This window comes from Nannospalax galili, unplaced genomic scaffold (genome assembly GCF_000622305.1).
Source record: "Nannospalax galili isolate Female #2095 unplaced genomic scaffold, S.galili_v1.0 scaffold1191, whole genome shotgun sequence".
Classification (NCBI taxonomy): Eukaryota; Metazoa; Chordata; class Mammalia; order Rodentia; family Spalacidae; genus Nannospalax; species Nannospalax galili.
In genome coordinates, this window is record NW_008330570.1 from 941,935 (window position 1) to 968,542 (window position 26,608).

General features: G+C 36.8%; 1 protein-coding gene and 1 non-coding gene across 8 annotated transcripts in view; both read right to left on the reverse strand.

The window, feature by feature from the left end:
* Positions 1–26,608, reverse strand: part of Ncoa1 (nuclear receptor coactivator 1) — a 306,946-nt gene that overhangs the window by 48,965 nt on the left and 231,373 nt on the right. For all 7 annotated transcript variants that reach the window (XM_029553833.1, XM_029553836.1, XM_029553826.1 and 4 more), the window contains 4 exons: positions 25,241–25,381; positions 13,900–14,047; positions 11,324–12,653; positions 7,956–8,136 (listed from right to left, as the gene is read on the reverse strand). In XM_029553833.1, coding sequence (XP_029409693.1) covers positions 7,956–8,136; positions 11,324–12,653; positions 13,900–14,047; positions 25,241–25,381 — 1,800 coding nt within the window. The remainder of the gene's footprint in view (positions 1–7,955; positions 8,137–11,323; positions 12,654–13,899; positions 14,048–25,240; positions 25,382–26,608) is intronic.
* LOC115066939 lies at positions 8,906–9,011 on the reverse strand. Its single transcript, XR_003846377.1, has one exon. It is a non-coding gene; the product is annotated as a U6 spliceosomal RNA (small nuclear RNA).

Below are 26,608 nucleotides of genomic sequence, written 5' to 3' on the forward strand. Positions count from 1 at the left end.
CAGTGGGTAAGAGCACTGGATGCTCTTGCAGAGGACCCAGGTTTGATTACCAGGACTTACATGGAAGCTTACTCTAGTTTCAGGGTATCTGACACTTCCTCTGGTCTCTACACTTACATACATGCAGAAAAAACACTCATATACATTAAAGCCAAACCCACAAAACCATGGTGTCTGTGCTCAATAGCTTTAGTTGACAACTTGACACACCTGTGGAATTGCCTCCATTGGACTGGCCTGTGGTCATGTCTGTGGGGCATTTTCTTGATTGTTGAGTGATGCGGGAGGGCCTAACCCACTGTGGGTGGTGCCAACCCTGGGCAGGTCATTTGTCCTATATTGTATAATAAAGCAGATTGAGCATGGGCTAGGGGACAAAGCCAGTAAGCAATGTTCCTCCTTGGCCTGTGCTTCAGCTCCTGCCTCCAGGTTCCTTTCCTAAGTTCCTACCTTGGGCTCCCTCAGTGATAAACTGTGACCTGGGAGATGTGAGCCACATAAACCCTTTCCTCCCCAAGTTGGTATTGGTCAGACTGTTTTGTCACAGCAATTGGAAGCAAACTAGCACAGTGTTCTAGGCATTATTAGTCACATTCCTGAGGGAGCAAAATTCTCAAGCAGCTAGCACACAGGAGTTGCAAGGTTACCACCTAGACTTTGTAGCTTAATTCATACACTGAACAGGAAGGAATACTTTTATGGTCCAACCAGGGTAAACTCTTTAGGTACTATGCCTAGCTGGTTTCCCACATATTCAAGTTCAGATGACAGCAAACATTTTTGTCCCACCAGTCTTTTGGAATCAAATTTATTTTCCTCTTGCATTTTTATCATAAACTTCACTGGAAAATTTCTTTGAATGTATAAGCGTTACCAGGATTTGACCAGAGGAATCTAACTGAACTGGATCATACATGATTTGAACCTTCAATTAGAATAGCTATTCTTGCTAATGGGTATTCATTAACCCTGATGCCACAGTAAGTTAGAATACGAAGGAACTCATAAAGCTCTATTCAGTGAAGGAGATGCAGCAGCTGTATCTGAGAAAGAGTTCCTTTGGCTGAGATTGCAGGTTATCCACTATGTGCACTCAGCTCACTTTGATGTGGAGTCAGGTTGCAGTACAGGTTATAGACACATTAGCAAGACCATGAACTGATACAAAAAGCATGAAGAGTCTTCCTAACACACTACATATCATCATGACTGTAAACCTCAACCCAAAGGCTCACAGGAAACAGGAAGTCTATCTTAGTTTTTGAGACAGAGGCTCTGGATGAACCTGGAACTTGATTTAGCCTGCAAGTCCCAGGGAACCTTTGACTCTGTGCTGGGATTACAGGTGTGCAATATCTTATCCAGCTTTTTGTTTTTATGGGTGTACATGGCAAGCACATTACCAATTGAGGCAACTCTCCAGCCCTAGTATTACTTAAAAAATATTTAAAAAAATTTTATTTATTATTTTTATTTTATGTATACAAGTGTATTTCCTGCATGTATGTGAGTGCAACCATGTCGTGCAATGCCACGGAGGTCAGAAGAGGGCTTCAGATTCTCTTGGAACTGGAGTTAAGGATGGTTCGTAGTCGCCATGTGGGTTCTGGGAAATTGAACCTGGGTCCTCTGCAAGAGCAGTCAGTACTCTTAACCCCTGAGCCATCTCTTCAGCCCTTTAAAAATATTTAAAAAAATATTTTATTTTTATTTTATGTGTATGTGTGGATTGCCTGCATGTAGGTAAGAGCACCCATGTTGTGCAATGCCTGCGGAGGACAGAAGAGGCCATCAGATCCCCTGGAACTGGAGTTATGGACAGTTGCTAGCTGCCATGTGGGTGCTGGGATTCGAACCTGGGTCTTCTGCAAGAACAACCAGTGTTCTTAACTCCTGAGCCATCTCTCCAGCCCCTTTTATTGAGTTTTAATTGGAAACTTCATACAACAGTTCCCAAGCAAATTTAGACCTCCTCCCCCATCCATAACTCTCCCAACCCCCTCCTGGACCTCATGCATTCCGCCATACATGTTAAGTCCTATCCAGTCAAGCATTTGTACCCAGCTGTAGTGTAGCACTAATCCCTCATAGTATTACTTTTTTGGTCAACAAATTTGGTTTAAAAATAATTTTACAAATTACCAAATGTCAAATCAATCTTCAAAGAGGAATTTAGAGACAGTTTAAAAGGACACTGCAGGACTGTGAGTTTGAAGTGAACTTGGGTTATTTTGTGAGACCTTCTCAAAACAATAACAAAATCCCCAAATAACCCAAAACAAAAACCCAAATCAGTAAAATAACAAAGTATATGGGGAGTTGTCCACAGCTCAAAGAAAGGAAAAAGAGGTATTATGGCTGAAGACTAGAATTATGAAGTTAGAATTATGAAGTTCTGAAAGATAAACCACAGATGGAAACAAACTGATGTAACTCAAATAAATTAAGAAACATTGGAGAAGATTTTCCTAAATGGGTTTTCACAGGAGAGCACCAGGACAACTCCAAACTTAGTGGTCACTGAAATAAGGGAACTGGCTGGGACATAAAGGACAATCAACAGCTGCCACCAGGTCTCTGCTCTGATGCAGCTGACTCTGGAATCTGCCCATGGATTAAAATGGTGAGTCTGTGACTCATGGTAGATGTTCTGCCCGGAGAGTCTCCCAAAGTGGGTGCCAGGGCTCTCATAAGGACTTTCCTTATTGCTGATCCCTATTCCTTCTCAGCAACTGAGAAATGGGGCTTCTATGATTAGCTTATGTTCACTGTCAGGGAAAAAGGTTTCTTGTTTTAGCTAAAGAAACATGCTAGCTATCAGAATTTTAAAACTCTAAGTCTTCTAGTATATACAGAAAGACAGTGGAAATTCACCATTCAAGCAACGTCAACAATAGGAAGGATAGCAAATATAACATAGAAATAAACATAAAAAAAAGGACTAGTACAGAAAATGGATGAACCATAAAGTAGTTAAATTACTGTCACATAGACTCTGGATTTCTGCAGCTTTCTCCTTTCAGCAGGGTGCTCTACTGTTGAGTGAGGTGTGAAAGCACTGAGACTGGTGGGAAGAGTGCCTAGGTCACTGGGGTCCTACTCCAGTGTGGAACTCAGTACTTTGCTTTCCCCATTCTGACACACTTAGGAGAGACTCCCTTGGCTTGGGCATTGGCATTCAGAGAGAATCTCCCCAGATCATAAAGCTATGTGGGGCCAGTAGTGGCTCCCAGTTTGCAAACAAGGGAAACTATAAAGTGAACACAGCCCTGAAGCTGACAAGATACCCTCGGTAGGTGTGTCCCTCAGCCCATATCAACATCAACCTCTACAGTGGTAACAGAACCCAGCCATCTCCCACTACTACCCAGACCTGGATGACCACGGTATCAGAGGACCCAGAAAGAAGCTTCTCTATTTTTAAAAAAGATTTATTTCAATTTTATGTGTATGAGTGCTTTGCCTGCATGCATATATGAGCACTACATGTGTGACTGGCACCCATGGAGACCAGAAGAGGGTACTGGATCCTCTGGAACCAGAGTTACAAATGGTTATGAGTCACTATGTGGGTGCTGGAAACTGAACCTAGGTCCTCTTCAAGAGTGGCCAGTGTTCTTAACTGCTAAGCCCTATCTCTAGCCCTGACTTCTCCAATTCTTGTTAAAAAATATTTTATTTATTAATTTTATGTGTATGGGTGTATTGCCTGCATGTGAGTGCACCCATATCATGCAAAGCCTGCAGAGGTCAGAAGAGAGCATCAGATCCCTGGAACTGGAGTTACAGACAGTTGTTAGTTGCCATGTGGGTGCTGGGAATTGAACCTGGGTCCTCTTCAAGAATAGCCAGTGCTCTTAACCACTGAGCCATCTCTCCAGTGCCACTTCTCCAAATCTTAATCATCTTTTTTTCCCCTTTCCTATATTTTTAGTACTGTCCTACTTTATTTTTTAAAAATCTTATTTATTTACTTACTTGATTTGATTTTTGACACGGTCTCATTTTTTAAGCCTTGGCTTTCCTAAAACTGATTATGTAGACCAGGCTAGCCTCAAACTGTTAAGAGAGCTGCTTGTCTCTCTCTAAGTGTTAAGGTTAAAGGCATCTACTGCCATGCCTGGCCCATGGTATTCTTTAGAACAGCTTTGTTTATTTTCCATAGGGTTCATTAAATTTATTGGATTTGTAGGCTTATATTTCTTATTTCTTATCACATTTCTTTTTTTCTTTTTTCATTTATTATTTTTATTTTATGTGTGTGCGTGTATTGCCTGCATGTAGGTAAGCGCAACTGTGTTGTACAATGCCTGTGGAGGACAGAAGAAGAGACTGTCGGATCCCCTGGAATTGGAGTTATGGATAGTTGTTAGCTGCCATGTGGATGCTGGGATTCAAACCCAGGTCTTCTGCAAGAAGAGTTAGTGCTCTTAACTGCTGAGCCATCTCTCCACCTCCTTCTTATCACATTTCTAACATTTGACTATGATTTTGTTGTAATTTTTTTCTACTCCCCCTCATTCTATGATTTTGTACACTGTATGCATTTTGAACTGTCTGATGTTTGTACCACAGTGGCTTGAGGAAATATATGTGTGTGTATATATATATATTCTTTGAATGGTTTCTATAACTATGTTTTCAAAATCATTGCTTGGGCTAGAGGGATGGCTCAGTGGTTAAGAGCATTGTCTGCTCTTTCAGAGAACCTGATTTCAGTTTCCAGCACCCACATACGGTGGCTCACAACTACCTGTAACTCAAGCTCTCTTTTGGCCTCTGTATGTACCAGCAACACATGTGGCATTCGTTCTCTCTCTCTCTTTCTCTCTCTCTCTCTCAACAGAAATAATAAAAATAAATGTAAAAGTCAGTGCTCTTTGCTTTTCCTGAAGTGTTTAATCTAGCTGCTATGAAGCCAATCAGTATTTTTCATTTCAGACATATTTTTTAGTTCTACCAGTTTTATTTGGCTTTTTTCTGTAGCATATATCACTTTCCTCATTATGTTCAAACTTTCCTTTAAATTTTAAAACACACACACATATTTGAAGTTTTCTCTTAATTCTAGTATCTTTGTCATTTTTGGATCATTTTCTATTAACTGGTTTTTCTCCTGGTTTTGGATTACAGTTTCTTGCTACTTTATATGCCCATTTCATACTGGATATCATGAAAATTACATTGTTAGGTATCTACATTTAGATGTTTTCTTTAAAGATTATTGAATATTATTCTGCCAGATAGTTGTCTTACTTAAAGATCAGGTTGATCTTTTTGAGTGTTTTTTTAAAATCTTTTTAAAAAAGATTTGGTAGAGCAGGCCTAAAGTTACAGGTAAGGCCTTTATATTTTTTCTACTAAGTGTCTCAGATGCTCATGAAAGTCTACGATCAAAACTTGATTCTTGCCCAATGCTGTGTCAATGCTCATAGCTGTTCATCTCAAAGCTCCTGATAATTGCTCTTTTATAGAAGCTGTTCTTGGTCTCACTGGATTGCTTACCATCTAACATATGCATATGAATTATTTGGAAAAAGATTAAAAAAGACCCTACACATCCTTCTCTTCTCTGTCCAACAAGCTCTAGCTGCCCCAGTTTCATAGAGCCCTGATTACTGTGTTTTCAACCTACTGACTTATCTATGCTCATTCTGCATTCCTCACATCTACATTTGGTTTGGAAAATGTCTCTAAGGAAAAAAAGCTGAGTTGCCTGGGCTTGGAGGCAGGCAGAGGTAGGAGGATTCCCACAAGTTTGAAGCTAGTCTGATTTATATAGCGAGTTTCAGGCCAGCCAAGGCTGTAGAGCAACCAGTACCCCACTCCAAAACAATAAGAACAATAACAAAACCAAACCAATTCTTACCAAGTCAGACCAAAAGAAAAAGGTTGGGTTGATTGTAGAGCTTGCTTTGTTGGTTTTCCCATACTACCTATTGTCTGAAAAGAACTGTCTTATGTATCTGTTCATTTTCTACCACGGTTTATAGGAGAAATCTAGTGTTAATTATTGCTGTGGTCGTTTCAAAGTAGAAGTCTTCCTTTTCAAATCATAAGACATTGCTCATTCGTCTTTTGGTTCTAACATTACTTTGGGAAAATTAAATACACTATATGCAATTCTTATCTCTGCAAGTATTTAGAATATTTCTAATGTTCCTGGAATTATATTACGATAAGCTTTGGCACAAGAACTTACTTGGGTTGGGTAGTTGGTGAAGTCTTTAAATCTGGAGAATATCCTTCAGTTAATTCCATAAAATTCTCCGTATCATCTATTTAATCTATCTATCTATCTATCTATCTATCTATCTATCTATCTATCTATCTATCATCTATCTATCTATCTACAGACTTTTATTTTCTCTTTTCAGCCTTGTATATTACTGTATCCCCAGTTGTGCCAGAGTTTGAAGGTTTTCCATTTCAATTAGAAGAAACTGTTGATCATTCTCCCCCCACTCCCCACAGCTTTTTGAGACAGGGTCTCCCTGCAGTCCCAGCTGGCCTGGAACTTGCTATATACATCTGGCTGGGCTTGTCTCTGCCTCCCGAGTGCTGGGGTTAAGGGTGTGTGCCACCATGCTTGGCTTCTTTTCTTTCTTTTTTCTTTTTTTTCCTTTTAGTCAGTGTCTCATGTAGCCCAGGCTAGTCTTAACCTCACTGTGCAGTTGAGGATGACCTTGTACTCCCGATCTCTACCACTGCCAAGTGCTGGAATTAAAGGCATGAGTTACAGTGCCCAGCTTGATCATTTCATTAAATTTTACCTTGAATATAAAAAGAGAATAAACTTAGAAAATTAATTTCTTTGTTAATAAATGGAGAATGTGCAGCTTGAATCCAGGCTTCTGACTCCTCCTCTAGTGTCCTAGCCAGCTAAAATAGTGCTCCCAAAAACGTCAGTGATGACCCGAGTCTTCTTTGCAGCTGCCTCAAAATCTTGGTAAATTTTTAGGAATTGGGTCATGACATGTAAAGCTCCAGTAAGACTGAAATAAGCGAAGACTCAAACTGGATCCCATTAGAAGATGGACAGGACTAAGGCCAGGAACCCATATTCATTCAGAAAGTTGACTGATTGCTTTCCTTTACCTTCAAGGTCATGCAGAGGAATCAGCATCACTGATTTCCCAATTTTGAAATTTGATGTGTAAAAAAAGACTGACAGTCCTATTTCATGAATTTCTAGTATTATATTATTAAAGTATGTCTTAGTTAAGAGAATATTAACCTGGGTTGGAATAACAGTGACATATTTTGACAAGGTAAGGTGGTCTCCTAAATAATACTCCATGCATAACTTACTCTGTGAGAGGTAATATATATTATTTGAGAAAAGGAATTCTATAATCTGGAAAGTCTGAGAAATGCTGGGTTAAAGAAATATGAATTCATTTTGTTAAGATCTCTCAAAAACTGTTAACAGGCACCTAAAACTCTAGTAAGGGAATACCTAGGACATGCTGCATTTATTTAGGGTACTTTAGCAGAGAATCTTTTCTTTTTGCAACTTCTCAGACTAATGTTCAAGAAAGATATTTGAGAACATAATTTTGATTCAATATTGTATTTCTAGGTGTTGTTATGGGGTTCTTCAGGTAAGAACACAAAATTTATCTCTTTATCATCAATTGCTCATTGTAACATCAATTACAAAAAGGTAGAAAGTATCTACAATATAAAATACACAAGATGCATGCCTATAACTAATACTTGAGAGGTGAAGGCAGGAGGACCAGGAGTTCAAAGTTGCCCTCAGCTACAAAGTGAATTTGAGGCCAACCTGAGATTCATCAGACTCAGTCTCAAAAAAAGGAATGATTATTTAAGTTCTTAAATCTAAATATAATTGCCTATTGTTTATAGTGACAAAATGGAAAGATGCTTCAATCTTAATAAACAAAAGGCATCTACAGTAATGGAGAGAAACAAAGTGCCAATCCACATACTGTTCAGTCGGGAAGTGGGTCTGGCAGTGGTGGACTGGAGTGAAGCTGGCAGGATCTCTGATTTGATGTTTACATTGGTGACAGCACCATCCATCCTGTCTGTCTCACATAAGCTTGGCAACTGTGCTGCCTTCTCCAGTGTGGGCAGCAACTGATCAAACTGGTCAAGGTCAGCTGTAAACTAAGAAGAGAAATCAAAGTTAGAGGAGATATATTTTATGTTTTCATCTGAAAAAAATGTAGGAAAGAAATTGTTCAAGTTGTATAAATCAAAAGAGAAAGAGACTCTTTTGAAATAAGAAGAGATGGGGCTGGAGAGATGGCTCAGTGGTTAAGAACACTGGTTGTTATTGCAGAAGACCCAGGTTCGAATCCCAGCACCCACACGGCAGTTAACAACTGTCCATAACTCCAGTCCCAGGGGATCCAACAGCCTCTTCTGACCAATGTAGGCATTGCATGACATGGGTGCACTTACCTACATGCAGGCAATACACACACACACACAACGAGAACAACACACACACACACACACACACATAAAATAATAAAAAAAGCTTAAAAAAATAAAGTAGTAAAAACCATTCTCAACTTTAAAAAAGAAGGAAATAAGAAGAGATAAATAGAACAAGTGGATCTGCACTGAAATTACATGGTCTACCTATCATAATCTAATAAAATATAATAATCTAATTAAGAATAATAGCAATATACAACAGGATATAGTATTGGTTATTTATTTAATATATCTTGGCATAAAATACGCATAAAAGAAAAAGACTGGACTGGAAAGATGAAAATATTACTGTTATGATGGCATTATGGTGTTTTAATTTTTCTGTCCTATTTTCAAAATCTTGTAAATTGTTTTACTTTAAATTTACTGATTATATCTTTTTTTTTTTATTCCAAAAGCTTTTAATCGACTTTCATATGTTTTTCAAAAAAAAAAAAAAGTGGAATGCTTCACTAATTTGTGTGTCATCCTTGTGAGGGGCCTTGATAATCTTCTCTGTATCGTTCCAATTTTAGTATATGTGCTGCCAAAGTGAGCATGATTTTACTGATTATACCTTTAAAATAAATAAAATTTAAGAAGTTTGTGAAAAAAATTTTTTTAAGTACGTCCACACTTCAAAGATCTCAGAAATCACTTCCCACCAAAGAATTTTAACAGGAATAAATAGTCCCTATCTAAGCTTTGTATAAAATAAAGTTGAACTTTTAGCGTATTACTATACTATGATTACTTTGATATAATTAATTAGCACAAAATGTCTATATATTTGGGTTTCATTATTTAATTGGACTAAAATTTTTCTTCTAGATTGTATAAATAGAATTGTATGAATGTACTTAAAAAGTCTTGAGTTTTTCAAAGTTGTATTTCCTGAGTTCAGACATATTGCCATACGTAGCAGTAATGCCTTCATTTTCACTGCTGAATAATATCCCTTTGTATGAACATGTCACAATATAATTATCCATTCTTCAGTGATGGAGTTTTGGGCTGTTCCAGTTTTTGGCTGATACAAGTAAAGCTCCATGAAGATTTTTGAGCATGTCTTTTGTTAAACATAGGCAAAAAGTATTAACCATACAGGAAAAGACTGACAAATTCAACCGCATTAAAATAAATAGTTTTCACTTCACAAAAAACCAAAACCAAATAAAATAATAACAAAAAATCAAATCAATCCATAAGTAAAAATGCAGGCCACAGCATGGAGAATATATCTGAAAATAATGTATGAAGGACACATATTCAAGCAAAGGACAAAACATTTACAAGAAGGGGCACAACTAGACTAGTCAATTTATGAAAGAAAGTATCCAAATGATTGACGAACATTTGTCATAGAATACAAATTAAAACTATGAGCTACTATACACATATCCTAGAATGGCTCAATTTAAAAAACTGACATCATCACATTACCTACTAACAGTGAGTATACATATAACTTAGGACTGTACAATTCCACTTCTAAGTATAAACTCAGCAGAAATGTGTGCATGTGGGCACTAAGACAGATGTACTATCATATCAACATTATTTGATAAATTATTTGATAAAGCTGAAACTTTTAAAATTAATTCTTAAAGCATGAGAGTTTTAATATACTTATTATTTAAAGTTGTTTTTCTGCTTTAAAAAACTGATATAAAAAACCCTGATGTTAAAAAAACTGTTAGCTTTGCTTTATCAAAAACACAAGACACAACCTTATCTTCAAAGAGTACACATGTAAAGAAACAATCAAAATAGGGAGAGGGATGTGGCTTAGTTCAGGAAGGAAAGGGACTTTTTGTGCCTAGAATGTATGATGCCTGAAGGAAGAAAGACACTCTAGAAATGTTAAGGGCAAAAAAATCAAGCTGTTTCACAAAATTTAAGGATCTAGGCATAAGTATGAATCTTCTTAATAAACTGCATTTGAATGCAATATCATTCATTTTGTGAAGTTCTATTCTATCTCTAATATGAAAAGTTCTTAAAGGGGGAGTGACCATCTTTGTTTGATATTCTTTGATGGTTTATAAACAATGATTCAATAAATGAATATGCTTGTTAATTTTCATACCAGCTCCACTCCATGCTAAACATAGATGTTTCCAATACTTACAAATAGGCTTCTTTTTATTTACTTCTGTTTCAGGGCATGCTGCATAAGGGCAATAATCTGCCACCCAGAATATCCAAGTCCCTTTCTTCTCTTGAGGATGGTTAGAAGTAGATGTGAATGAAAGCACCCTTATAAAATGCTTTCCTTCAACAGGGAGCCATATCTATCTCCTCACATTTCTCTCTGACTTTGTATACATCAGAGGGTCCCAAACTTAGCTATATACTAGAGTGTTTTGGAGAACTTTTTAAAAACGCAACTGGTCATAGGTTCTATCCCAGAGTTGGATTTAATATGTGAGGCTGGGAGGAAGGGGCAGAAAAGGTATATTTAAAAAGGTCCTAGGATGCTGGGCATTGTGGGACAAAATTTTAATCCCAGAACTCGGGATGCAGAGCAAGTGGATCTCTGTGAATTTGAGGCCGGCCTGGTCTATGTAGAGTTCCAGGTCAGCAAGGGCTACACAGTGTGATCCTATCCAAAATAAAAAATCTTAACTTTTGAACTCTAATTGTATAGGAACAAAAAGAAATAAAGAAAGGTAAGTTTTTAAAATGCCACATTAATATTGTAGCATGTAAAGATCTAAAAGGAATGTCTGAGGATTTTCCATGATTTTTCAACCACTGAAACAAGCCTCTTAGTATGTGCTAAAAGGACAATATAGTATGCATCCAAATCTGGTCTATGGTGGGAGTAGAAAAAGGAAAAGATCAATCTATGAAGCAAGAAATCACCTACCTGACTCTGGGACTCCAGCTTAACTTCCTCAGGAGCAGGTTTGGTTATTGGAGTTGGGTTTGTATTACAAGGATCCATCTGTTCTTTTTTTTCCACTTTTACCTTTACATCATCCAGGCTCAGGTTTGGAGTTGATCTTAAATCTTTCTCATCTTTGTCTAAAAGATAACGTAGGAGCTGATGGTCTTTTGAGTCCTTTTTCTTTGAAGCATCCAGTTCTAGTTTTACACTAGAGTTCCCTTGGGTTTGTCCAGTCACTGACACAGAAGTGGAAGTTGATGCACTGTCCTTTTTGTCAGGTTCCACAGACAAAGTGGTGATATCTGAGGGGCTACCCTCCTGTAAAAGCCGGTGCAGAATTTTGTGCCGCTCAGTCAGAGAGCTATGAGAGGAGGGGCAAGTACCTCCTGAAGAGTTAGAAGAAGCAGAGCTGGAAGTGCCTGTGCAAGACAGTACATCCTTGCAGCTTGTGTCTATATCGGCATGCCGTAACTGCTGTTCTGCAGTTGTTGTCAATAGCTGCACTAGTTTGTGACTAGTTTGAGAGTATTTACTGTCTCCATCTGAAAGTCTGTCGTTGTTATGCATAAGTCCTGAATCCAGAGGTTTACCATCACTAGCGCTGTTGTCCGATTGAATCATTTCATTTAAAATGGATGCAATCTCTTTGTTATCTTTGGACTCAGCTTTTGCTGGTTGCATACTTAATCTGCTAGGTGAATTCTGTGAACTCATCTGCCTGAGGACTGGAGAACTGGCAGAGAAGCCAACAGAGTTATTGGGTCCTTCATTCATACCTTGTAAAGATGTTACTGGGATATTTGAATAGGATCGATTATTATTATTACAGGCACCACTTGTAATGCCAACTGGGGAGCTTAATGTTGGAATATTTGGAGGAAATGAATTGTTTGGCATTCTGGCCCTTGTTGCCAAGCCAGAGGTAACCTGTCTCCTTGGAGACATGAACTGTGCAAGGGAAATTCCTGTACCTTCCATAGGAGAACTGTTGAGGTTTAAAGAGGGATTACTGCTCTGAGAACCTGCCTGTCCCTGGTTTAAGGCAACATTGGCTACAATCTGATTTCCAGGTGAGCATCCAAAACTCCCTTGGTGGTTGTTTGAATTACCATGACTGCTGCTGCTGTTAAGATCTGAGCTCTGTTGGCGGTTTACTCTGGCAGAGACCATGCTGTTGTTGGATGGTGGCAATGTGGATGAACGGGCCACACCAAGAGCTGGAGAGATACTAGGATTGACGGAGGGGTTTATTCGGGGAATTGACATACCAGAATTAGTGTCATCTTGAGGAGAAAGCCCACTGTGCTCCCTAGGGGAGAAAAATACATTATTCAATCATCTTCATTTGTTTCTATTATAATATTTTTCATGAAGATATTATAAGAAAGACCATTAGCTCCATTAACGTTCCAATAAAATACAAAGTTTCTGTATCACCCTAAATTAAGGAAAACCAGTGGACTGCCATTACTACTGTGAAATGTCAGCAGTATTTCCTAGGAATAGTGCTTATGGACTCTTAAATGTGATAATCGTTCCAATTATATGAAAAGAAATCTTTCTTGGTGTTGGGAAAAACGCAATAGACAAACTATTAAACTTTTATAAAATTCACACAAATATTTAATATTACAATAATAGTTTTGTTTGAAAGAGAAATTTCCCACACCTTTGTTTAGAAAGCATTTTATTCATGATTCCCCTGTTACAGCTTTTAAGTATTTCAACTCCAAAGAGGAAGACTGGGTAAGAAAAATACTGTGTCACTGATGTGAAAATTAAAAAGGGTGATATGCAGAGGTAGCAGATGTTTTGAAAGAGAAACCACAATATGAAAAAAAAAACTGTGCTAATTCCACTCACAAGAAAAATTTCAACTAAAACTAGAAAAAAAAAGAATACTCAATCCAGGTTTTAACTGCACTCTTCACTCAAATTCATAATTATGATAACAGATTTGTGACTGGCATTACCATGTTTCAATAAGCAAAACATCAGATGAAGAAAAGATGAAGTGAGGGGAAATGTCCGTTTTTTAATGCTAAATTTTAAATAGTTATAAATGTACAGCTTTTACTAAATTGTAACACAAAAGAATAATTTCATGAATTCACTATGTGTATCAGTATAAAACTTACTTAGAGAGGGGAACAAATTAGAAGTAACAACATTGAAAGATCTCAAGTTGATAGTTTAATGAATAAGACGTCTATGATAAACTGTCGGCTTGAACTCAAGAGTCATAAAATTTGTCCTAATAAAATTAAGTACCTTTAAAAATATAAATAACGTTATTAACTCTGAAATCTCTTCTAAAAATGTAAGTTCATATATGGAATGCTGTAAATTTTTTGGTGTCATTTTGTTTTCATCCCCTACAAAAACAGATTTTTCAGTCTCACCTTTCCTGTCTCCCTTTATAAAAACAAAGCTATTTGGTAACAAAAGTCTAAAACCCAATATGGATATACTGATGGATAACTAATATTAATTATGGAAATACTCATCATACTATCTTATGCCTAACTTAGAATTTCTCTCCAAATAAGTAGTACCTGTCGATGATATGAATTCCCATGATGAAAGGTTGCATGTCTGGACTTTGAGGGTAGCAAAGTTTACACTTGGTGTGGGCGCTAAGCATTGTCCCATCATTCAATATGAATCTATAGGATGGGCTGGAGGCAGTGCCACGAGTCATCACTGTTTCAAACAAAAGAGAAACCTAGTTAAAATTCTGAAACTTGAATGTTGGGCAAAGGAGAGTTACCAGGTCTTATTTCTACCAAGAACCTCATTGAAAATGCCCTCCCAGCTGCTGCCTGCTCTGACTCAAAGAATAACTCAGACAAATAGTTCAGAGATCTGAGGAGGGGGGCAAATTCTAGTTGAAATATACCACTTGATGATAGGCTTTAACTCAGTCCTACTTGAATGTGTGCCTCCTGACATAAATTAGGTCCATGATAAAACCCCAAACTAGGAGAATATCAAATCTTTCCTATAATGGAACACCTATGCAAATTTATTGTCTGCATTCCTAATACCATGAAGTACTTTCTTCCTTTTTTTTTCAGTGTTATCTTTAACAAGTTTTATTTTATTCTCTTTTGCTGGCTGATTTTTAAAGTAACAACTCTATTGAGATATAATCAATATATCATAAAATTCACCCTCTCAGTGGTCTGCAGAGTTCTTTGTTTACTGAGGAAAGTGAATCACTAAGTTCCTGTTTGACAAGTTATCAGACATATATGCATTATTTTTAATGTTATAATGTTTGAATTTTAATAGGCAAATTAAGATAAAACCAATGATTTACTACTAATAAAGAACAAACTCTAAGTTAAGGCAGTTAAATCACTTAATAACATCATTTACTTCTGTCTTAAAGCTTTATCAATAGGTGGTAATTCTAACTACTAAGGAAAGTGCTTAGTAAATATTTAAGGACTATTCCAGACTATGGAGTATTAAAATGTCATTGATGTTTTAGTAATACCATGGAATTCTAGTTTGAGATTTAATAGATTGAGCAATCTATCATACTCATTGAAACACAAGATTTACTATCACAAATGACTGTTAAAATTTAGCCTGTAAGAAATGTTACTACTATTTTTTAAAAAGACATTTTCCTTTTTTTTGAGACCAAGTCTATATGTAGCTCAGGCTAGCCTGGAACGTGTCATGTAGTTCAGGTTGGCCTCAGACTTATCATCCTCTTGCTTTGGCCTCCTGTGTGCAAAGATTACAATGTGCCTATACCACTATGCCTGGCTCAGTTATATTTTAAATAACATGTAAAAGAAACTTAACTTAAAAAGATCAATTAATATTTTCTTCAATACGCATATTACTGAGTTGGGCATGGTGACACACAGCTTTAATCCTAGCACCAGGAGGTAGAGGTAGGTGGATCTTTGTGAGGCTAACCTGGTCTACACAGCGAGTTCCAGGCCAGTTGGGGACTACAGGGAGACCCTAGCTCAAAAAAAAAAAAAAAAAAAAAAAAAGAGATGCATATTACTTTAAATAAAGAGAAGATATGCTGTTTTATGATCTTGGATATCCAGTATCAACTAAGGAAGGTAACACGTTTGTTATAAATCTACAGTATGATAAATCTGCCCAAGTACTGAAACAAGGATATAAACTTAATTGAAACAATCAAGACCTATACCCAAGAAGCCACATTCCTTCCTCATTTGGCAGTTTCAGCTACACCACTGTCATGTTTGCCAAATATAATACATAGAGAACTCAGTATTTAATGAAATAATAAAGTATGAAAACATATCTTTAAGGGAAACTGATATTTTCTTGGATGGACATAAGTAAAATTTTGCTATAGCCACTTCTAAAATTATATTAACAATTCTGTTTGTATATTTTTAACAATATATTTAGGAAAATACAGCTTCAATAGAAAGGTGGCATTATAAAATACGTTATTAACATGAGCTGATAAAGGGCCAGAGAAGAAAGACAATATATTCCATTTTATTTTACTTATCTATTTATCCATTTCTATAACTTGCTCATTTATTCCAGGATCTCCTCATATGTTGGGAAGCACCTATCAGCTATTTTACAGAGCTGCACTGCTCAATATAGTAGCCATCAGCCTACAAATAGTCATTTGAAATTAGACAGGATGTAGAATTCTCTTCCTCAGTTACACTAGCCATGCAGGACTAGTGACTATCAAATACATAGAACAGCCTGGAACAATCTGACTTCTACTTGAATTTCCAACATGATTTCTCCTTATTTCCCAAGTTCCTTTTATATATTATTCTTCAGTAGCAGAATAAGTGTAAAGGCTGTTGTGTCACATTCTTATTTTTCTACTCTTGATTGAATTTTATACTATGCTTTGCAATAAAATCATCCAGGATGTAAATACCAGCTGATTGATCTTCTATTTGAAGCTCATTTAAATGAGGCTAATATTGACATGTGATCAACTGCCATACCTCTTCTTTAAAGGACAGACTTTCAATCTTAGCTATGTTCTCAAACACGTATCACAATTTATGCTTTTACTCTGGTAGGAATTAAGACTTAATTTTATAATGGAGATTAAGTAAGAGAAATTTTCTTATTGATCAGATCCCTAAACAAGAAACAACTAGAAAATCAAGCTAACATGGGAATTTTAAGATATTTAATGTGGATTATAGAAACATCAACAATCTTTTGGTTAATTATGCTGTATAAATCTGTACGACTGCAATTAAACGTGTAAAAATTTTGAAATTTGGGAAACAATTTAATATAAGGAAAGCATAATACTCTAAGTTTTGAAGTTAGATTATTTTAGATGATGATGTATGGAATATAATTAAGTATATTATAATCCACTAAGTGCTATTCTTTCAAATGAGAAAAAGGTAATTATTTGATTCAGAAAAATTTCCTTTTTTTCAGTGATGCAAATCCAATCTAAGACCTTAAAGATGTTAGGCAAGCAGTCTACTTTGAGCTATAAATGCCCTAATCCTTAAAACTTCAATTAATTAGAACATAGTGTGGCTTGGGGCTAGAGAGATGGCTCAGCAGTTAAGAGCACTGACTGCTCTTGCAGAGGACCCGGGTTCGATTCCCAGCACCCACATGGCAGCTATGAACCGTCCTTAACTCCAGTTCCCGGGGAATCCGAAGCCCTCTTCTGACCTCCGCGGTATTGCACGACATGGGTGCACTCACATACATGCAGGCAATACACTCATACACATAAAATAAAAATAATAATAAAGTATTAAAAAAAAACACGGTATGGCTCCTCAGTTAACTAAAATTCTGGTGCTTGATTGTTTAGGTGAGATAGTAAACAGGAAGACAGCACAAACAAAGAAAAGAATTCGGCTTAGTGTCAGATTCAGACATGCTTCTGACTTTGCCATTTACAAATTTAGGAATTGGAGCCAGGAGTGGTACAATCAGGAGGCAGAGGCAGGTGGATCTCTGAGAGAGGCCTGGTCTACATAACAAGTTCCAGGCCAGCTGGGGCTATATGGAGACCCTGTCTCAAACAACAACACCCCCTCCCCCCAAAAACAACAAAATAAAAGCCCAAGTTTAGGATTTAATGCAAATAACCTTAGCCCATGTGGTTTGTTTGTTTTACTTTACTCAACACTAAAATGGATTCCAGTAATTATTGTGAAGTAGTATCTAGCATGGGGCTAGATACATAGGAGGATTTGAATGACAACTATTTTCTGCATAACCACCAAAGAACATGCAACTTCCAAAATACAAATGGCCTGAATCACACATAGCTAGTCAATCTTTAAATACCATTTACACTAATAGCTTCAACCATATTTAACATCACTGAACTTTAAATTGAGGGTAAGGTAGCCACAACTCATTACAGACTTGGTTGCCTAAGTATTTACTCTGTATACCAAATTTTCCTCCTAAATGGGTTTTAATATTAAGTTTGAAATTTCATTTTAATCTCAGGTCCTGGCCTTATTTCTGATATAAGTTTTGCCAGATATTCTGCATGTATCTTTCCCTCTGACTTCCTTTTGTTTTGAGACAGGGTCTTACTACTTTGTTCAAGCTGGCCTTAAACTCGCTATTCTCCTGCTTCAGGCTTCTGAGTGCTGAGATAGGTGTGTGACCAAGCCCAGCTTACTTGCTTCTGTGTCCATTTCTAAACTTTTTAGAATATTTATCAGGAAGGGATATAATGGAACATGTATTACGAATACCTTAGATATCTTTTTAAAAATCTTTAACAGCTTTTGGGCTGGAGAGGTGGCTCAGTGGTTAAGAGCACTGGCTCCTCTTGCAGAGGACTTGGGTTCAGTTCCCAGCACCTACATGGTGGCTAACAACCATTTGTAATTCCAGTTCCAGGGGATATGGTGCCCTCTTCTGACCTCTGTGGGCATTGCACAACACAGGTGCACTTATATGCATACACATAAAATAAAAATGATAAAATATTAAAAACAATCTTTGATAAATTTTTTTGTTTTGTTTCATTTCTTCCCAGAAGAGCCCTCAACTAGCTGCCAAGGAAAGGAAATATTAAAATTTCCCTAAGTATATTAGCTGTGGATATTTAGCTATTTAGGAATATGATCTTTCCCAATTTTGTACTGAAATAACAGGGAACAAGTTTGCTTTACTGATATTAACTGAGCAGATATAAAATATCTGCAGCATATGATCTTTTTAGTGTTTCCTTAGGTATGAGAACACATTAAAAATTGCTATTAGATAAAGAAAAAAATTTACTACTAGATGGTTGTGAACTCTCCTCCCTCTTCCTCCATTCCCTTCCCTTCCTCTCCCTCAATCCTTTCTGGATAGTTTAAGATTTTCAATTATCAGTGAATAAACTCTACTGAATTCATCAAAATTTCTTTAAGAGGCAAGTAAATTAATATTTTAAATATTTTCAACAAAATTTGATATAACGAGATTTTCAGCTATATGGACCATAGAATTAACTACATTACCCAAGCTTCAAATAAGAATCCAGTTTATCATTAATATGGGTAGTTAATGTTTTATAGCAATACTTCCAAACTTCTTGATAATATAAATTCCTACCATCTACGCTTATGATACATATACAGATATGTACACATAAACACACATGGGTTATTTTGAGACAGGATATGATTTTATAGCCTAGACAACTCTGGAACTCTTTATGTAGCCCAAGCTGGCCTCCAACTTGTTGAAGTCCTTTCCTTAGTCTCCCATGTGGTAGGATTAAAGGCATGAGATACCATACCTAGTGTTTTATTTTATGCATATAAAGTTAAAGTGACAAAAAGATGAACAAGCAAAGACAAAGTCATTTATAATTCACCACTCAGAGCCTGACTATATTTTATTAATCTAGAATGGGATAGGCTACAAGAGTGAGATTAGACTACATATGCTGTGCTTTCTTAGCCTACCTTTTCATGTAACAATATATCATGGACATTTCAAAGTTAAGAAATTATGATCTATTATCCAACTATAAGTAGATAAACAGAACTTATAAAACTACTTTGTAGATTATGTATACATACATACGTACATCACAACACTTCCCATGACTAGTACAGGAAAAAGCACTGTGTGGAAAAATAAATTCTCTGAAACTTATTTAACTTAAAATAAGCTTTAAACTTAAAATAAGCTTAAACAGGTACCTTCTTGGGTATTTAAAAACACCTTAAATGTGTCTTATGAATCTCCCAAAATGAGAGAATATTGTCAAAATAAAGTATTAAACATAATTTTTCAGTTATAGCTATTAAAATCTAGTGAAACTTAGCTTTATATTTTCCAAATTTCCTTGTAAGAAAACATTTTAGGCTATAGATTCATTTAGTAGTATGGGGTAGGGCCAAGAAATCCAACTTATCCAGCAGCCCACATGAATTTATCTTATCCAGGACTTTGGGAAGCATACTGGCCCAAACTTTCCTTAAGTAATGGTTCTGAATTGAACAGAACCTAAGAATTTTTTTTCTAAACTATCTCCACCTGCATCCATCTCCGAGTTTAAAGTTACTCAAGTGATCTTAACACCCACTTCCCTCAGTCTCAGTGTAGAACCATGGCTTTGATTTGGTCTATGCAAGTGTTCCCATGGATTCTTTGACTGAAATGTGGCTTCAGATTTGACTCTGATAGCTGGATTTGGGGGTACAAGTCTTTAACCGTAGCATGCAGGAGGCAAAGGCTGGCAGATCTCTGTGATATCAAGGTTAGCCTGGTCTACATAGTGAGTTCCAAGACAGCTGGAGCTACAGGGAGACCCTGTCTCAAAAAGACCAGAAAAAAAAATTGACTCTGATAAGTAGTAAACATCCTTTAAAAGTACTTCATGATTATCTACATAGCACATGGTAATTAAAAGAACCAGACTGGTAGAACTAACCTTATTGGATGTTTAACAGCCATACTTTGAGGCCTATACTAATCTCGTCAGAGGGACTTAAAGGGCAGTTTTTGCCTCTTGCCCTCAAAGGTCGACTAAGTTCCAGGGGACTTATGGAACATCTCTCGAAATGTCCTGTAACTGTGGTGAGTCACCTGTCCTCCCTGTTCAGGGAGGCCATGGAGACCCCACCAGATGGACTTGAACTAGTGTCCAGTCTACAAAAAGGAGGGTCAACTAAGAGGAAACATTTCATCCATGCTTCCAAGTGAAGCCAGACATGGTCGAGCAGGACCTTAGACTTACTTCACACAGATGGAAATGGTAAAAGAAAGGAGCCAGGGACTCGCCCCAAGCCCATGCAACCCCCAAAGAACAGACCCTCAAATGACCTTAAGTGTAAAAATAAATGGATTTATTTGGTCCAACTGTATGGTATTAAACACCCAAAAGGAAAGTATAACCAAGGAGTAAAATCATCAGACAGAAGAGGCCGTTGGATCTCCTGGAATTAGGAGTTATAGACAGTTGTTTGCTGCCATGTGGGTGCTGGGATTCGAACCCAGGTCTTCTGCAAGAACAACCGCTGAGCCATCTCTCCAGCCCCATCAGTATATTTCTTTAAAAGTTCAAGGGATCACACTTCCAAGATATTAGGCTTAACTCCATATAAAAAGTTATTCAGACAATTATTTCTCATTGACGGTTTTGTTCCTAACCAGAAAGTGCTGCTCAGATGTAAGACTTCAAATCTTGGTCTGCAATACTGTAGTGCCCACCTGTAGCTAATGGAGACGATCTGCTATTGTTCTAAAATGATGGATAAATTTGTTTTCTCCCCCTGCTTAGAAGCCTTTGAGAGGGAACTGACACTGATTCTAACCACTCCAAGAGCTATCAAAATACCTGAAAGCAAATCCTGAATCCATCACTCTTGAGCCCAGCCTTGGCGGACAAAAGAAAAATGAGGAGGAACCCAATAGAGGGATGATTTTGGAAGCCCTTGTCAAGAAATTACAATGGATTCGCATATGAACATTTGAAAATTGCCCTGTTCTGACTTTTTTCTAGTTTCCTGTCTAGAACTTGTAATGCTAATTACTCTTGCCTTTACTTCTTCACAAACAAACAAACAAACAAACAAACAAACAAACAAAAAAAGCACTTCATGAAGTAGGTATGATGGTCTAGGCTGTAATCCTAGCACTTGGGTGATAGAGGCAAGAAGGTTGGGAATTCAAGATCATTCTCAGTCACATAATGAACTTGAAAACCAGCCTGGGCTAAATGAGACACTGTCTCAAATAACAAACAAAAGGGTGGGATATTGCTTAGTGGTAAAGCACTAACCTAGTATGTATGAGGCCCTAGGTTCAATATCCAAAACAAAGAAAGAAGGAAAGAAAGAAGTAGATTATGAGTTGTCTTGGCCAAAAGCTACCATAAAACTAGGAACAAAATGTTAATGCATATTAGGATTTTATAGCAGCTGCCACCTTGAAATAGTAATGGGCAAGAAATAAAAGATGACAGATGGAGGACAAATTTTTCTTGTCTAAATACCAATCACTGTAAAGATTTAAAAAATCAAGGATACAGTGCCACAATTTGTCTCATTCTTCTTTTTCTACTAAATTTAAATTTAAGTAAATAGATGAAATTCTATGCATTTTCTATATAATATGATTTTTCTATATAATATTCCTTGTGGATGGCTAAATCTAGCTAATTAACATATGTTATATCACAATTATCACTTCTGTGGTGAGAAAATTCATTCCCCCAGCATTGGTCAAGAATGTAATATTTTGTCATTAACTATAACCATCATGTACACAATAATTAGACTTATCCTTCTACCTAACTGTAGTCGTTTGAACATCATCATCTCAGCAGTCCCTCTCTTTCCTGTCAACCACCTCAGCCTCTCAGAGCCACTATTCTACTGTTTCTCTAAAACTACTTTAGATTCTATATGTATGTAAGATCATGTTGTTCTTATCTTTCTGTGCTTGGCTTAAGTTACTGAGTATAATAATACCCATGTTTACCATGTTGTCAAAGATATTAGATTATCTTCTTTTTATGGTTTAACAGTATTTCACTATATTTATGTGTGTACATATATACACACATTATATACATATATAGTACCTACATTAGATTCTTTTCATTTCTATTTATCTATTAATAAGCACTTGAGTCCATATCTTGGCTACTGTGAATAGTATAGCAATAAATAATGGAGTACAGATAGCTCTTCAACATACTGATTTTGTTTCCTTTGGTTATATACTCAGAAGTCAGATTGCTAGACCATATGGTAGTTCTGTCTTTAGTTTTTTTGAGGAACCCCATGCTTTTCTTTATAATGGCAGCACTAATTTTCCTTTCCACCCACATACAGTGTTCCCTTTTCTCCACATCCCTGAAAGCCTCTCTTTTGTCTTTTTGATAATAGCCATTTTAACAGGAGCATGTCTCAATGGTTTCATACTGCCTTTAAGTGATAGAGGCAGCAAAGAAACTGCAAATAAAAATTATAACTCATTCCATTCTAGATAGACAAAATTTCTTTTTGGTGTGTGTTGGGGGGGGCAGGGTCTCACTATGTTGATCAGGCTGGCCTTGAACTCATAGAGATTTGTCTGCCTCTGCCTCCCAGTGCTGGGATTAAAGGTATGGTTCTTAAATTTAAGCATTACCAGGCTGGGTGTGGTGGTGAACAACTTTAATCCTAGCATTCAGGAGGCAGAGGCTGGCAGATCTTTGAATTCAATGTCAATCAGGGATATACAATGAGACCTTGCCTCAAAACAAAATAAAACAACAACAACAACAACAATAACAACAACAAACCCTTTAAACATTACTTTTAAGGCCTTTAAAGATATCTGAGCCTTCATCTGAGATTTAAATTTAGTAGGTAATTTTAACGGGTGATTTGCACATGTTTTCAAAGACTGCATCTCTCTTATCAGGCTAGATCTACTGAATATAAAAACAGTCATTTCTTGGGCTGGAGAGATGGCTCAGCGGTTAAGAACACTAGTTGTTCTTGCAGAAGACCTGGGTTCAAATCCCAGCACCCACAGAGCAGCTAACAACTGTCCGTAACTCCAGTCCCAGGGGATCCGACAATCTCTTCTGACCTCCGCGGGCATTGCATGACATGGGTGCACTTACCTACATGCTAGCAATACATGCATACACATAAAATAAAAGTAATAAAAAAATTTTAAATTTAAAAACAAACAAAAAAACCAGTCATTTCTGTCAAAGAATTCTTTTTCTACAAGTTGTAAGGACATAATATTAAGAAATGTCTAATGAGGAAAAGGTGTTGGATCACACATTTCTTTACATTTATCCCTAATTGTTATATTGTATATATTGACAGACTAGTTATTTTAGTTATTTTGTAGAGACTACTAATGGTTTATACACTGTGGTCCTATTGTATCTGTGGGGAGCCTAATCATTTGGACAATAATCTCTACCTATTTGCCTTGCTGGATATGTATACAAATTATAGGCAAATAAAATTAAGTTTTTAAGCTATACCCTGGAAGGTATACCTTATCAATTAAGACAAAAATAAAAGACATATAGACTACTGCACACATTAAGTAATGAGTGGAGGCAGTACCCCAAGCCTCAAATGTATACAAAAGCCAAGTATTGCTCTATGTAGAGGAAATCAAAAGTTCACATTTATTGGAGGAAGTCAGTTATCATGATGGCTTCCAAACCAGGTTAAACTCTGGAAATGCCTGGGGAAGTTAAAAATCATATAGAATTTTTGCTTTATGTAATAAAATATAGCCTTGAGGAGTGGCATGGTTTAGTAAGGAGCCCACTGAAGAACCACTACTCTGTAGGAAGCTGCCTGGAAGTAACTAGGACTTTGAGTTTTATATAGATAGCATTCAGAAAAAACTCTTTCTCCATATTCTATTAGGAAGCAGTTGACCTAAAATGCAATGACTGGTCCATTATCAGTAAACTGAGGAAACAATGTTATGGGGAAAATGTTAAAATTAAAAGGGTGGTAGAATAATGAAAAAAAATTTCATTGTGTCTTAGGACTGACAATAAGAAAAGGCTATTAAACTAAAGTTTAAAGAATAAATTACACCAGAAAAGGAGTATTAGGATACCATAATTGCATGAAAATATTTTATATAAAAGTTTCTTAATTCTGAATGTCTGTGAATTTTCTGACCTTGATTCACAAATAACTTCCCTAACCTTCCCTATAATATTGCTTGACTCCTTAATAACATGAAATATACTTATTTTATACTCTCACAGAACCTTCCAGACATGGTAGCTAGCTAATAGTTAATGTCACAGGGCATAGTTTTTAACTTAGAGCTTAAATCTAAGTCAGGCGATACATACTTCAAAAGTCATGAAGATAAAATGAAGAATACTAAGATCTCTGCTTTGTCCAGAAGCTCTCTGACATGCTTATTCTGCTGGAAAAAAAATCTCCAAGAGCAAGACAAAAAAAAAATCCCTTGCTCTCTAAAGTCATGCATGAAGACTCCAAGTCAAAACTTACTTTTTCATTAGCTATACCTCTTTTATCACTAGGGTCACACTGATTTTTTAGAGAGATGTTTTATATTCTCCTAATATATTATGAGCTCCCTGAAGGCAAGACCCCGCTTCTTAGCCAGCACTGTATCCCTGGCACCTTATATACATAGTGTTCTATGCATGTAAGGAACTTGACATACATCTGTTGAATGAATGGATGAATGAATGAGTGACCACCACATGATATCCTGGTCTTTAGAATGTGCATCCTGGGTTTCAGGATCCACTCATGAGTTACTTTGCTTACCCATTTCTTCCTTTCCTAAAACTGATTATTTTAGAGACTATAATTTGGAGAAAATACTTATCAAGCTATAAGTTCTAAACAAACTATTCAATATTAACAAACAGAAAGGTTAATAAATAACGAGACAAAATTTTACCTTCTTGAAATAGTTGTCGGGCATAAGATGGTTCTCTGCCCTGAGGTTGGAAAAACGCATAAATGCATTTCCTTACTAAATCTTCCCAGCCAGTTCTGCCAGCAGCTCTCAGGGAGCTAGTATCAATGGAGATGATTTTACCTACACAACGAATCAAAGTTTACACTTATGAAAGACTACTGATATAAATCATCCACATTTCAAAACTAACAGCTATATCCAAGGAATATTGTGTCTTTGCAAATACTTGATAGAAAAAAGCATTAAAAAGGACCATTCATTCTCAATACACATAGTAATGGATATATTAAAGATATGGTAAAGACTGTTTTGATCTTGGATTGTAGTGGATTAGTATATTAGATTCTAAAATTCAGTTCTAGTCTGAATTAAAATCCTGTTGAGGTTAGGGGTATAACGCAGTTCACAGTATTTACCTTACCTCACTATTATTTTCAGTGAACTCTATGATAATAACAACAGACTGTGATGGACACAAAAGGCCACAATTGGCCAACTTTTAAAGAATAAGAGACTGCAGAGTGTGTGTGTATCTAGATAGGACTGTTATATCAAACCTCTGCCACCCATGGCTCAGGGACCATAGCAGAAGAGGGGGTAGAAAGATTATAAGAGCAAGGGTTGGTCCATGAACATAGGGAAGCAGAGGGTTTCAGGCCACTGGAGGCTTGCACATGTGACTTGTGATAATGGTGGCATTGAGCACAGAACCCGTACCAACTCAATCAGACAAGGGCCCAGAGTGGAGTGAGGGAAATGGGTGGTGGGTCGGCCCTAACTATTGGAGACTGACAACTACTGGGTGAGGGAGAGTAGGCCTTACCAATGATCTCTAGATAGGCTGACCAGACTATTCAGTGGATGAATTTGCACTGAAGGACATCTGGGTACAAATGCTTGACTGGATAAGACTTAACATATATAGAAGAATACATGACTTCTGGTTGTTGGGGGTGTAGGGGGAATGGACGGGGGAGAGGGTCTGAATTTGATTTAAGAACCACTGTATGAGTGTACAAAAGAGATGGCTCAGAGGTTAAGAGCACTGACTGCTCTTGCAGAGGACCCAGGTTCAATTCCCAGCACCCACATGGCGGCTACGAACAGTCCTTAACTCCAGTTCCAGGGGAATCGAAGCCCTCTTCTGACCTCTGTGGCATTGTACAACATGGGTGCACCCACATACATGCAGGCAATACACTCATACACATAAAATAAAAATAATGAATAAAATATTTTTCAAAAAAATTAGCTTTAAATTTTGAGTCTATTTTCTCTTTCTCTGATGTCTTGGTACAAGTGTGAAGTACAGTGCTGTGGGAGAAAGCAATGCAATGACCATAAAGA